This window comes from Netta rufina (genome assembly GCF_964035555.1).
Source record: "Netta rufina genome assembly, chromosome: 22".
Classification (NCBI taxonomy): domain Eukaryota; kingdom Metazoa; phylum Chordata; class Aves; order Anseriformes; family Anatidae; genus Netta; species Netta rufina.
The window spans coordinates 4943261-4956107 of NC_140146.1; the positions used below are offsets into that span (position 1 = coordinate 4943261).

The window sequence follows — 12847 nt, forward strand, 5'->3', positions numbered from 1 at the left end:
AAACCTCTGGGCTTGGTCGTGTTTTTAAAATTCACAGGATGCTTGGAGATTGCATGCATTTCTATTTGTAATGAACTTCAGAAGACATTTGTTGTGAAAAGATTGAAGTCTTAAACAGGAAGTCTGATAAATTAAGTCTGATTATAAGAAGAAATAGGTGAAATGGCGGAATTCCCATTGTTCTGAATGAGTTAACGTTCCCTTTGCACACTTATTCCCTAGTCATAACCCCACCATCAGCACGTGTAGCATTAAGAACCTTACAAGGAACTCCATGCAGGGGAAGGGAGAAGGGTTAAAACATGCACAATGCAGCAACATTTTCAGACATCATTCAGAAAAAATAAACCTAGCATATCATTGTTCTATGAGTCTCTTTGGCAGCACAAAATTAGTACCTTCCGGTGATCCAAGATCAAAATCAAGGCAAACATCCCAAAAGTAGCTCATTAGACTATTGAAAATGAACTTAAAAAAACATGAGAGCATAGAAATGCTCTTCTTTAAGGTTACATTGCAAGAAATCTGACCCGTCCCAACAAGAACTGATTAAAGCCTCTTCGGTGTCAATTACATTCCCAATTTAACACGAAGGAGCTCACTCACACTGATCGTAATCCATTGTAGGCACAAAGTACTTAAAAGCAAAGGGATAACTGCATTGTGCAGACAACCCAAGCAGGTTTCCTAAACTCTCAGATAAGCAAGGACAGGAATTACTGTTGGCCAAAGGTATAGTTAATGTGAAGTAAGGACACATACCAGCCTTTGTTGCTCCAACAAGAGATCTGCTTCCTCTTTTTCCTTCTTATACAAAATCTCCATTTCTTGTAATCTGAAGACAGACAGAAGAACAGAAATAGCCAGATATCATTAGTTTCATGTTGGTGTTGATGTAAACACAAAATCCACTAAATTACAATAACAAGAGTAAAAGTAGTTCCATTTAAAAAGAAATACTTGTTATAAAGTTACTATTTGTTTAACTCCTTTAACCTAAAAAATTAAAATAAAGTACAGTTTACTCAGATCCATCAGTTCTGTGCATACTATCAATTCAGTGCATTTAATTTGTTACATAAGAGATGTCTATTGTTGTACTAAATAAGTGAAACTACCTAAAAGTTATAGTGCAGTCCTTCACCAAAATCTGGTCTAGGGAATTAATTTCAGGTGCTTAACTTTTTTTTTTCTTTTAAGGAGCTACAGCACTGAAGTAAAATTGAGGAAGTTTTCTGAACGTTCACTAGAGGTAGCGGTGACATTACTGTCTGAACGAGCACTGGAATATGTTGGAAGAAGGGTACTTGAACTCTGTTTATTTTTGGAAGCTTCATTTAAAAGTCTTCCATATATACAACAGACATTAGCTTTAGGTTTTGCACTGACACAACTCATAGCCTACAGCTGTATCGTTCTTGTTGCAAGAAGAAACTCTTCTTTCCATTACCTTTTCTCCATCTCCTGCTTCATGTCAATGCCCTGCTTCTCCAGAAGCTCCCTCTGAGCAAAAGTCCAGTCAACTGGCTCAGAGGGAGTCTCAGCTGATGGTGTTTTCTCTCTTTCTGCTCGTGCTTGCTCTGGATGGTTGAATCGGAAGACATGGTTCTTACCCATGATGATACGATTTCCTAAAAACAGCAACACAAGTTAATTCTTTCAGGACTCCAAGGCAATTAAAAACATCACTCAATGATTCATCCCATTTATCCTTGTGTGGCAGTGGAAAAGATTGCTCAATGAGGATTTTACAATACATTCAAATTAGTAGGTGACAAGGAAGAAAAGAATGTCTGGTTTGTACAGGAAAGAACTACTGGTGATAAGAAGCACTGCTCACAGAGGATGGCATCGCCCTCAAGAGATCCAAACAAACATTCTGGAAAAATTTATCAAAAATTAAAGGATGGACTTGGAAACTGACCAACTGTTGCAGCAAATAAAACATTCACTAAGTCCCATTCCTCTCCTTTACCAACAGCGCCAAAGCATGGGCAAAGACCAATTTAGCAGAAATTTCAGCTTGGAAAAAGTCTAACTTCAAAGAATGGAATGCATGGAGCTTACTTTTCTTTAAAATGTGGTTTATATGCATTGATTTAATTTGTACCCTCATCAGTAATACTTATACAAGGATTTTAGTTTCTTTTAACTAATGTGGGAAGAGCTGAAGAAATGTAATATCAAATCTTTAAGCTAAATCCTAGAGATATCAAATGTCCAAAGAGCCCGAGATGTGCTTGATGGAAGACAGTGGAATTCCTCTGCTCTCCCAGGGAACATATTAATGTAGTTAAAAAAAATATATATTCCAGTAAGTAGATCCCCAGAGTAACCAAAATTGCCCTTATGAATATGTTACTACAACACAGGCATTTCAAGATGTCAAGGCCATATCTAAATTCTCCTGGTAACTCAATTGTCTAGATGCAGAAAGCAAATATCTACTTTTTTTTTTTTTTTAAAGAAAGTAATTACTAAAGGATAGAGTCATGGTTTTCAGTATGAGCCATATGCTGTCAGAACAACAAAACACTTGCCCTTCATTGTTCAGGCTTGTACTGAAGTCAGTATGCTTGATTCCATGCAAATACTGACTTATAACTTGGTGCAAATAACTGAGGTGGTTTTGTTTGTTTGTTTTAAATGAGAGGAAAAAGAGGAAGGACACAGAAAGCATCGTGTCTTGAAAAAGATGGGTTAAAAAGCATAATTTAGAGCAGTCACTCCCTCCCCTCTAATTCTTTCCCCACACGCCTTTCTAAAGGAATGTAGGGGACTGAGTGGGAAACCCAATGAGAGAAAAGAGAAGCTGTTGTACTCCTGCAGAGGGTCATATCTTAGCTTTGCCAGGAAGCTGGGAATTTTCCATCAGCAGCTGGCAGTCTGTCTGCTCTGTCTCACTGAGACTGCCAAGGGCAATAGGCTTGGGCAAGAATGTACTAGAATAATATCAGGGTAAGCAGAAGGACAAGCAGGATGCTGTGTGGCAGTGAATATTTAAGTACACTTACAGCTAATGCAGCAAAGAATGAAAAAAAAACCTGCTGATAAGAGAAAAATGCTACCAACTTGTTCAAGAGCTTCACTCCAAGAAGGTAATACTCCTGCCCTTTAACAGCACCCAGCACTTTCAAACAATGATGCAAATGTCACAAATGAACAATTCTTAGACAAAGTCTGGAAAAAAAAAAACATCTGTTCTAACATTTCTTACCTGAGCGCAACTGCACAGGCTGCACAACCCTCTTGCCATTAACATAGGTTTCTGATCGTTCGCAAGGCTCCAGAGTAACAATAACTACAAAGAGAACAACAACAAATGAGACTTTAGAGAGCACTTTGTAGAAACAGCTAAGTGTGCAGACCCTCATTTAGGCTGTCTTCCTACTAACACCAAAACAAAATAAAAGTGAATCACTTCTTCATGCTATACTGGTTAATAAAACCCCACCAGAGAATCAACACTATTGTCATCTTAATTTTGCAGGTGGCAATTATTACTAGTTATTTTCTATTTTTTCTATATTTCCAACACTTTACTAGGAGAAATAGTTTTTTACCTTCACCATTGTTGTTCCTCTCGCTCCGGAAGATACAGTGTTCTTCTTTGATATGAGCCCCACTCAATACAATATCCTGCCTTCGCTCAGCATCAGCTTGGCCAACCCTGAGTCCAATAAAAAACATTTCAAGAGCAAGTCAGACACTTTCTACAACTCCGTAAGGCAATACGGCTATCCTTCAAGTGAAAGGTTTGTGGTGCTTAACTCTGGGTTGTACAGGACATAACAGATTTACTGGAAATTGGAGGAAAATAGCTTGAGAAAAGGAATAAGTTCTCTCTCTGAAAACATAAAAGAGAGAATTGAAACATTAAAGACCTCTGAATTTGAGGTATTTCCTTCCCTGTGTAGTCCCCCTCTCACTACAAAGGGAAGCGGAGGAGAACAAAGGGACAGGAACTTCCAGTGGTCCATTTCATCCAGAATTATCCCTTCCAATAATTACCATCTGCACTTCAACAAAAAAGCAAAAATGGCTCAGTAGGCTCTTGCTGAATAATTTGATGCCACAAGCAGTTTCACATAGCGTTCAGACAACAAGAGGAGGCTGGCTATATCCCAGAAGCATGAAGATTCATGTCCATTCCAAACTGAAATATTTGAGCAATTATAGATATTTGGTATCCATAAAAATGGACAACTTAATTTTCAATCCTAATGTTTATGAACTTGTTGCTCTGCTGATCACTCTACATATTTCTACTGCCAATTGGTTAGACTCAAAATTTAACATGATTTTTTAAGCCCTAAGCTATTGTCATCGTTCTGTGGTGAATTCTCTACAAGTTTGATACTTTTTTCACTAGATCCAATGCAAGTTGGAGTAGTACAACAGCACCTGTCTGCGTACTGTCCTCCATTTGTACCCCAAGCAGCCAAACACTGCTTAATGCGCCAGAGTTAAGCAAACCAGCCTCCCTTCTCCCAAGTATCTTCACAAGTTTTAGAATACAGTCTGCTTTAAGTTCCAATTTTGGCAATTAAATTTAGTCTCATGTATGTGAATTCAGAACTATATTAATTGGGCATTTACACTGTCAGCCAAGAACACCATGTGACTGGCTACAGAAGCGTATTACAAAGACGAGAAGGCATTACATCCAAGAAGACAGCAGAAGAGGCATGGATAACAGTTTGTTTATATGAAGTGAAAGCTCAGCCCTATTCCATTTCCTTTTATTAGACACTGTGGTTTTCAATCCTCAGTTCATCAAAACTGCATTTCCAGTGTTTCATTTCTTCTGTTTCCCTATATTTCAAAAGTGATATTCTGCTTTCTTGTACTACCCAGTGCAGTAATCAACATCTTATAAAGCAGAGCGACTGCAAAAATTACTTCTAAAGCACAAAGTAAACTATAGAGGGAAATGAATTTCTGTACTTTTGCACCTACAGCAAATCTCATGCTTTATTTATACCTGGAAGTTGAGTAACTCAAGGAATACTTATTATTTAAGCTCAAGGTGTCTCCAGCATGGGAACTTAAGCAAGCAAAGAACCAGACGTCAGCATATTAGTACCAACCCTCACCTAGTAATACCATCTTTGATGTAGTAGAGCAGACATTCAGACATGAGTGGATCTTCATTAAGGTTTACAAGATGAGGAGTCTGAAACAAAAAAAGAGAAGATAATTAAGAACTGAGGACCTACTTTTATGCTTCTTCCCACAGCTGTGGAGAGTGCAGATTAATCCAGTTTTTCTATGTATATCCAGGTTATTCCATAATCCATCTTTTTTTCAAATAACCTCCTGCAGTACTAAAGAGCATCACGAAGTTAACAGCAGAAGTACAGCTCAGATTAGTTGATATTTCAGACAATAAAGCAAAGAGGGGAAATAGTTACAGCTTCAAGTTTTAAAAAAATGATTCCTTAGAAAGTCTCTGTAAACTTTGATATGGGATGGCCAACACAAGAAAAGGGTGCTTAATTACAATTTTGAAACTCATGTGGAATCAACTTTGGCTTTCCTTGGGAACTGTTTTTTTCAGGAGTTGGTTTGGCAAAGCGTCCATTAAAGTCAAAGGAAAATCTAGAACTACCATCATTTTCTGATACAAACAACTAAAAAGCTCTTCATCTAAAGTGCTTCTAAATTTAAGTTCACTACAGTTACTAAACCAACCTTCTTTGGTGAAAAAACCCCATTGGAATCAGCAAACAAGTCACATGGCCTTGGTGTGAAAATCTAGCCAGTGAGATAGCAGTAAGCACAAGCACAAAAGAAAAGCAAAACTGGTTAAACAATGCAAGATGATGATAGAAGTGTTAATAATCCTCCCTTCATTCTGTTACTATCAGAACAACTAAACAAAATGAAATAAGTTTGGTTAAGATTCGTTTAAAGCACATTGTCCTTCAACTCATTCTAGCTGCAAAAAAGTTGACTTAATAGAAACGTTAATAGCACTTAGTTTATGGAAGCTCAAAAATTACTGTCTGTTCACAATGAAACTTCCCTTTGAATGAAGAAGTCTGTCTATGGCCCAATGGAAGACTAACTGGAGAGACAGAAAGGAGGGGTAAAAAGATGTTTTTCAACCCCTAAAATTCAAGAGGGCTCCCAGAACTGTAGCCAGAGATATGCCATGCTATCAACCCTGTTCACACCATTAAAATAGACATTCAGAGCTGTATGAACTTCTTGAATCACGAGAAAACTTGAGAAACCAAATCCCAGACATACTCAACTGCTATATCAACACTATGACTGTACTACTTGACACTCTGAAATTCAAGCTGTACCCTATACAGATATGTGAGATCACTTTATACACTGTGCTCTAAGTCTGAATGTGTCTGTCACAGGCAACAGAAGGCTTTGTAAAAAAAAAAAAAAAAAAAGTTCAACCATTTGAAAGATGATGCTGGTTAAACCTGCTATTCACTCCTTCTGAGATCTGCTATTTACCCAAGGACAATGGTCTTCAACATTCTCCTGTACAGCATTCCTCAAGCATGAACTGAAAAATTTTCCCTGCTCTCTTCTTTGATGAGAACATAATTAAATTTCCACAATCCATTTCAAGTAGTTTCCTGTCATCAAAAGCACAACCAGTAGATTCAATAATGGTTGCACAATGTAATACCTTTTAATTTCTGAAGTGTGCAAAATTTACCTTAGAGAGTTCATTTTATAGCTCAGCTGGTAAAACCACAGTGCTGTCCTAGTAGCATATGATTATATTTATACTGGTACCTCAGAAACGTTAAATCTTTATTAACAACTTCAAAATTTTCTATCTCCCACTATTTCACAACAGCAGCCACAATTACTAAGAGGAGAACTAATGAGAAATCTGCAAGGACAGCAAGGAACAGAAGCAGCAAGGACTAGGTCAGAAGTTTTACTTCTAATAAATCCTACGTGGGTAAAAATAAACACTATCTATTACCAAAGCAACTACTTCACTCAGATGGCATTTATACACAAACCTGATCAGCTGAAAATGCATCAAAAGAGTCATCAAAAAGAGTTGATGGCCTCTGAGGGAAAATCTAAAAGGAGATTAGGATCCATAACATAAGAGAAGGAAATGTAAAGAACACTCAACGATTTAGCACCTTTACAAACCTTAGACACTTCTGGACTAGATACCAAAAGCTAACCAGAGCTCTACCTGCTCCAGACATAACACACTAGCACTCCTTTACCATAAAGATAAAACATTTTAACCAACTCTGCTGTCCTATGCCTGCAGATAGGGCCCCATTCACCCTCTGATCAAATTTATTAGACTTGCATAAGCAATGTTCACGCTAAAATATTAACCTATGCTACCTGTTCAAAGATATGAGGTACAAGAAAGTGCATTCCTTTCTTTACACTTCATTAATTCTGCATTAGCTGCATAGGTAGCTTCTTTAAGTAGATCATTTTATATTTATAGTATTGATTTATGCCCTCTTTCTGCACAGCTCTGCTCCTTTTAACTTCCAGAAAATAGAACTATTGACATGTATTGAAAGAAACATTCTTTCCCCTGCCCCCACTGCGTTCAGTGTTTGGCTTGTTAGATCACAATCCCTTTTCCTGTTAACCTTTTTCCACCTTGGAAAAATTCAAGAAAGGGCATCTAAACAAGACTTGGAACTCTTGTATGTATCTCAGAGATGAGTAGGCAGAGCACATCAAAGTCACACCCAGTAAACAGCAACGATGTAAGAGGCAGCATTTCTGAGTTGCTATTGATTCAACAGACACGCAAGAAGCTACAAACACTTCCACCAGCAGCACAGATTTTTTCTAAAGGCAAAGCATTCAAACATTTTGGGATATAAGAAATCTCCCAGTGAACTTTTCATCCTGCTCCTGTTTCATCAACACATCAGGCTAGCACATGCTTCCCTACTTTAATGACCAATGAAAGCTATGGCAGGCAATATGCTCTACATAGCTCCCTAGAAGCACTGGGTCATGTCATTTCACACAACAAACAGCACCCAACTTCATTGCTATGAGCAAAATAATCCTCAGATATAGAGTGTTCTAATAAAGGTATTTCCAGAGAGGTATTGTAAAAGAAACTTATTCTGCAAAGTGTCCGAGCCTCACTTGCATTCTCCTGCACCTTACACAGACACAAACCCCTGTGTGAATGGCAGTTCCTTCATCACCTTCTCCCTGCAAGTGGATCTGCCACTGACAGACGGGATTCAAAGATGATCAATTTTCTTTACCTTTTTAGGCGAGAAGACTCCCAGCGTTCCACCATCTTCACGAATGGCAACTCCCATTTCTGCCAACAATGCCTCCCTGAGAGGGTAAAATGAGTCATTTACCATATCTTAGGCTTCAAAAGATGCAAATTTTAGATAATGTAAGGTTTCATTTTTACTATGAAATACATTATACTTTCAACCAGCCCATCCATGGACCATACAACAAGAACTGTTGCCACCTTATAACACAATAGGGCACATTTCTAAACTTCAGCCCCAGAGTTTACAGGCCTGTAGCACAGGAAAGGCAAAAAAAAAAAAAAAAAAAAAAAAAAAAGTACAGATGTTTGACAGTATTTTAGTGATTTTAGTGCAATTAAGTATCACAAGGTAAGTATATTTTAGGACACTGACCTCCCTTAAGGTGGCAATGAATGTACAAGCACGTTCTAAATTTAAACATTTAATTTAAATAAAGCTACCATTATTCATTAATTTACAAAGATTTAGCTGGCTGTTCCTGATTTAATGTAAGAAGTATTCTCTCCTTAAGACATAAAAGGGATTTTATTGGGTCAGACAAACCACTCATGTAATGCAGTACTCTTGACTTTGACAAAGCAAACAGTGACTCCAACAGAGAAGAATAAGAACATGGCAAACTGTTTTTTTTCCGTATTCTCTCAGTCTCCCAGTTTCTTCCCAAGAAAATTCCAGAATTGAGGGTAACATTTCTTTTACATAGCTTTCCAAGTGCTTTTGTTTGGTGTTTTTGGGGCTGTTTTTCTGTTTTAGTTTGTCATCTTTTTTTGAATTCAACTCCTAGCATCATCAGCATAATGCAGCAGATTTCTGCAGCTTACCAATCTGTTGTGGGAACTTCCTATTTGTTTGAAATCTACCACCTGCTGGGCTTGATGTCCCTTAGCTCTTATATTAGTCAGTGAATAATTATTCTCTATCCACTTTCATATACCTCTCATGATTTTATTCACTGCTCAAATTGTTTCCAGGCAAAGATGTTACCCTTATATATTTTATAAACAATTAATATTCTAACAAATAATGCTTGGTTTTGTTCCAACCGCCTTCTGACAATTCTTAAGCATGGCTTATTGCTTTAAGACTCAAGTCAAACCACAGCTGGAAAGGTGGAGTTGTATCACAAATTTAGATACTCTGGTACAAAAACCTTAATCTTATCTGCTTAACCTAAGGGCCAGAATTTTTGGAATGTAAGAGAGAAGTGGAAGGGGAAAGAAAGAGACCAGAACTGCATGCTGCTTTACAACAGAAGCCATAGCAGCAGCTCTGGATGTTATCCATGTTACAACTCTAAACATTAATGTTAAGAAACATCAGAAAGGATGTGGCCTTCTCTCAGCATTGCCCCTACTGTTACACATAATACAAAGGCCAGCAGATTTATCACTAAGCCCTATTCCGCTGTTCCATTGCTTTTGAACAGTGACATTCTCCATTTTCCACACTTCTTTTTAGCAGAAACCACCCACATGTACAGCATTTCTAATTCCTGACCTTTCCATCCTAATGGCCTCTGTTTTCCTCAGCTTCTCTTCCCATGTTTCATTCAGCTCTGCAATGATCTTCTCAGATTCCTGTGTAAAAATCCCACAAGCTGTTTTACAGTTTTCTCAACAAAGTTCCTTCCATAATATACAAAATAATTAAAGGTTTTATCAGTGCTAGATGTCAATTTAATTTTGGGTACAAAAAGTACCCAGTGCTTCAAATCAATAAGTTGTCTTCCTTAATTTTTTTTAGAGTTAATATCCTCAAAGGCAAGCCGAGAAGAAAAGACTTCACATTTAAACTCAATCAGACTTTAATTTGAACCACCTAAAAATTGCTTTTTTCTTTAAAATCTAATTTACAGACATCATTCAGCAACTGGACGCCAGGGAACTGCAGAGACCACACCATTATTTCCATGGTAACAGCAAGTTTCTAATAGGAAAGGGAAATGCAGTGTGTGTTCCAGCCCATTGCAATCCCTGTGGCACTGTCTCATGGACAAGACATGAGAACGAAGCACAGATTCAATACAGCCAGCCTTCCCCACTCATCCACCCATGGAGATTGGGGGCTTTGGTAAAATAAAGAAATACTTCACTGTAATGCACTTTTGATGCGGTTCAATTCTATGCAGAATTGGGACAAGGCTGCTATTGTCTGGATGAAGCATGCTATTCTGTGTGCTTCACATTTTAATCTGTGGGGGCTGGGTGAATACAACAGTGGCAGGATTATTCTGCCTCCTTTTCTCAACTTTGGGGTAATTTGGCTTTCTGAAAGCTGACTGCATTTGCTAGTCAGACCTAGTCCACACCAGTGTTGACCAGGCCTCTTGAAGTCTTTACTTAAGATTAAATTCCCTGTAATTGCCGCTGTATCAGAAAACCTACAAACAAAAATCAAGGTGGTCATTTATAGTTTCATTGTAGCTCCAGGCTACAATCAAACCCATACAATCCTACCAGGAAAGGCTCTGCATGAACCCAATCTCTAGCACACCTCAGTTAAACCCACTTTCAAGGGGATGCAAGGGGGCTTCAGAAAACTGCCTACAGAAACAGCAGTGTACTGGACGTATCTTTGCTGAAGGCAAGTTTTCCCAGCTTTGCCACTATTTACCCTTGGAAAAGACCAAATTAGCCTGCTTAATCTCCAGCATTACCTACCTTTAACCGTTCAATTGCCTCTTCTCCTCCAGGTGTTGACATGATTCTTTCCTGTATACTGGACACAGATGTTAAGCCCACCTGACTACTGAGAGAGCAGGAGGATGGAGATGCAGTGAGGGACCCCATGGAGGCTGTGGAAAAATTGCCAGGACGTTGATTCTCGGAGGCTAGCAAGTATCTATGTTTATTGTTCTGAAAATCTTTCAGATCTGAGAGAAAGACACACAGACAGAGGGAAAGCAGAGAGACAGGGAAAAGGAAAATAGGAGGAGGGAAGGAATGGGAAAGAGGAAGATAGGAAGGAAATACCAGTATAAGAGGAAAGCATTTAAGCAGCAACAAAACAATTTCTGTAATTTTTAGATGGCAGTTCTGAAACAAGTCCTTGAATATTAGTATCCATGACAAAGATAACCCAAATCAGACCCTGGGGATTATTAGTAAGGATCATTCCGATCAAAAAATCCTTAAATAAATTACACTCACCAAAAATGAACTGTCCTATTCCTAAATGAACACTAAGCTGCTGAGCACCATGAAGCTCAGACCAGGAGCACCTACTAATGAGAATAGCAACATTCTGGGCTGAAGTCTGAATATACCCCTTAAATTCAGCAAAAACTTTCTCTTCCTGACTTCTTTAATCTAAAGGGATGATCAAGTAAATCTTTATCATAGAAGCAGTTCTGCTGCTGAAGCACCATGACCACAAGGACAAAAAGCTAACCCCTCGCTAAATTCTCCCAGCAGAGTGAGTACCTAAGCCACCTGTCAGCCCACACCAGGGAGAGAAGAACAAGTTCACAGCAATGTGGTTGTGCTTCCTCTCGACCCTTCTCATCTCAAAAATGGAGATCTAGGATATGTGATTGGTGAAGTATCTGTTACAGCTCCTATACTTCAGAAGGTGGTTTAGAGGTTTTTGGTTTTCATTTACACAAAGGACTTAATAAAAAAATGCTAATAAGGCAGCTTGTGTAGTCTGAAAAAACAGTGACCTGAAAGCTGCCCCTTTTTAAAGGCGGAAAACAAAGACGAGGCACGTGAATGATTTACGAACAAACATCCAGAGGCAAGTTATTTTGATGTAACTTAGCTTCTCAGATACGTCAGTAAACCATATCTTCAGAATAATCACAAAAAGTAACTTCTAACATGGAAATATCAGACTACTAGGTAGCTCACAGTTTAAGTAATTTTGATAGCTTTAATTTTTTATCTCAAACAAATCCTTTCAAGTAATTACTCTCCAGAAAGAAGCAGGTCAAATCAGACCTCAAGTTCCGAACAAGTGCTTTGCACTTAGAAAAATGAGAGGTGCTCACACAGACATTGCAAAAAATGTCAGCATCCTTCCACATCTCCTCTGCTCCTATCCTGAACAGTGCCATGGGGAAGCCTAACACCCCAGCTCACTCCACATTCAAGTTTCCATTTCAGCCTCATGAAACTAATGATTGCCATCAAGTCAGTTTGAAAACCACCATCTGCAGATAAAGGAAGCAGGGGTGGAAGGTTAACAAAAGAAAGGTAGGTTAAGGAGAGGGAACGCCATCGGGATGAGAAAAGCAGACATGGCAGAGCAGGGGGATGAAGTCTCAAAAGGCCAGTAGATACATGCACTCCTGGAGATAAAGAAGTGGCTCTTGCAATAGCTTTCACACTTGCTGTGACCGCTGAGAACCAAAACCCTCAACACCATGCACGCTTCTCCCGGAGGCTGCAGCTTTAATCAATGACATATGCACACGCTGGAAGCAGCATCAGAAAATCAGACAAGGCCAGGATGAGTCTTTACACCACCAGTAGCTTTGATTTTAGGAAATTTCAGACAGATCTCTTCTAGTTGATATTGTTTCTGAGTGAGAGTCAAGACTGGCTGAAAGAGTTTAAAACTGTCTGCCAACCCAA

At 38.6% G+C, this 12847-nt stretch overlaps 1 protein-coding gene across 7 annotated transcripts in view; it reads right to left on the bottom strand.

The window, feature by feature from the left end:
• The window catches only part of KIF1B (kinesin family member 1B), a 94702-nt gene that overhangs the window by 45898 nt on the left and 35957 nt on the right, over positions 1-12847 (bottom strand). For 4 of the 7 annotated variants that reach the window (XM_084300306.1, XM_084300310.1, XM_084300305.1 and 1 more), the window contains exons 14-21: positions 10934-11145; positions 9771-9850; positions 8250-8325; positions 5097-5176; positions 3564-3670; positions 3218-3301; positions 1451-1631; positions 763-835 (exon numbers count right to left, since the gene is read on the bottom strand). In XM_084300306.1, the coding sequence (XP_084156432.1) occupies positions 763-835; positions 1451-1631; positions 3218-3301; positions 3564-3670; positions 5097-5176; positions 8250-8325; positions 9771-9850; positions 10934-11145 (893 nt within the window). The remainder of the gene's footprint in view (positions 1-762; positions 836-1450; positions 1632-3217; positions 3302-3563; positions 3671-5096; positions 5177-8249; positions 8326-9770; positions 9851-10933; positions 11146-12847) is intronic. The other 3 variants (XM_084300309.1, XM_084300308.1, XM_084300311.1) reach the window with 1 other exon arrangement.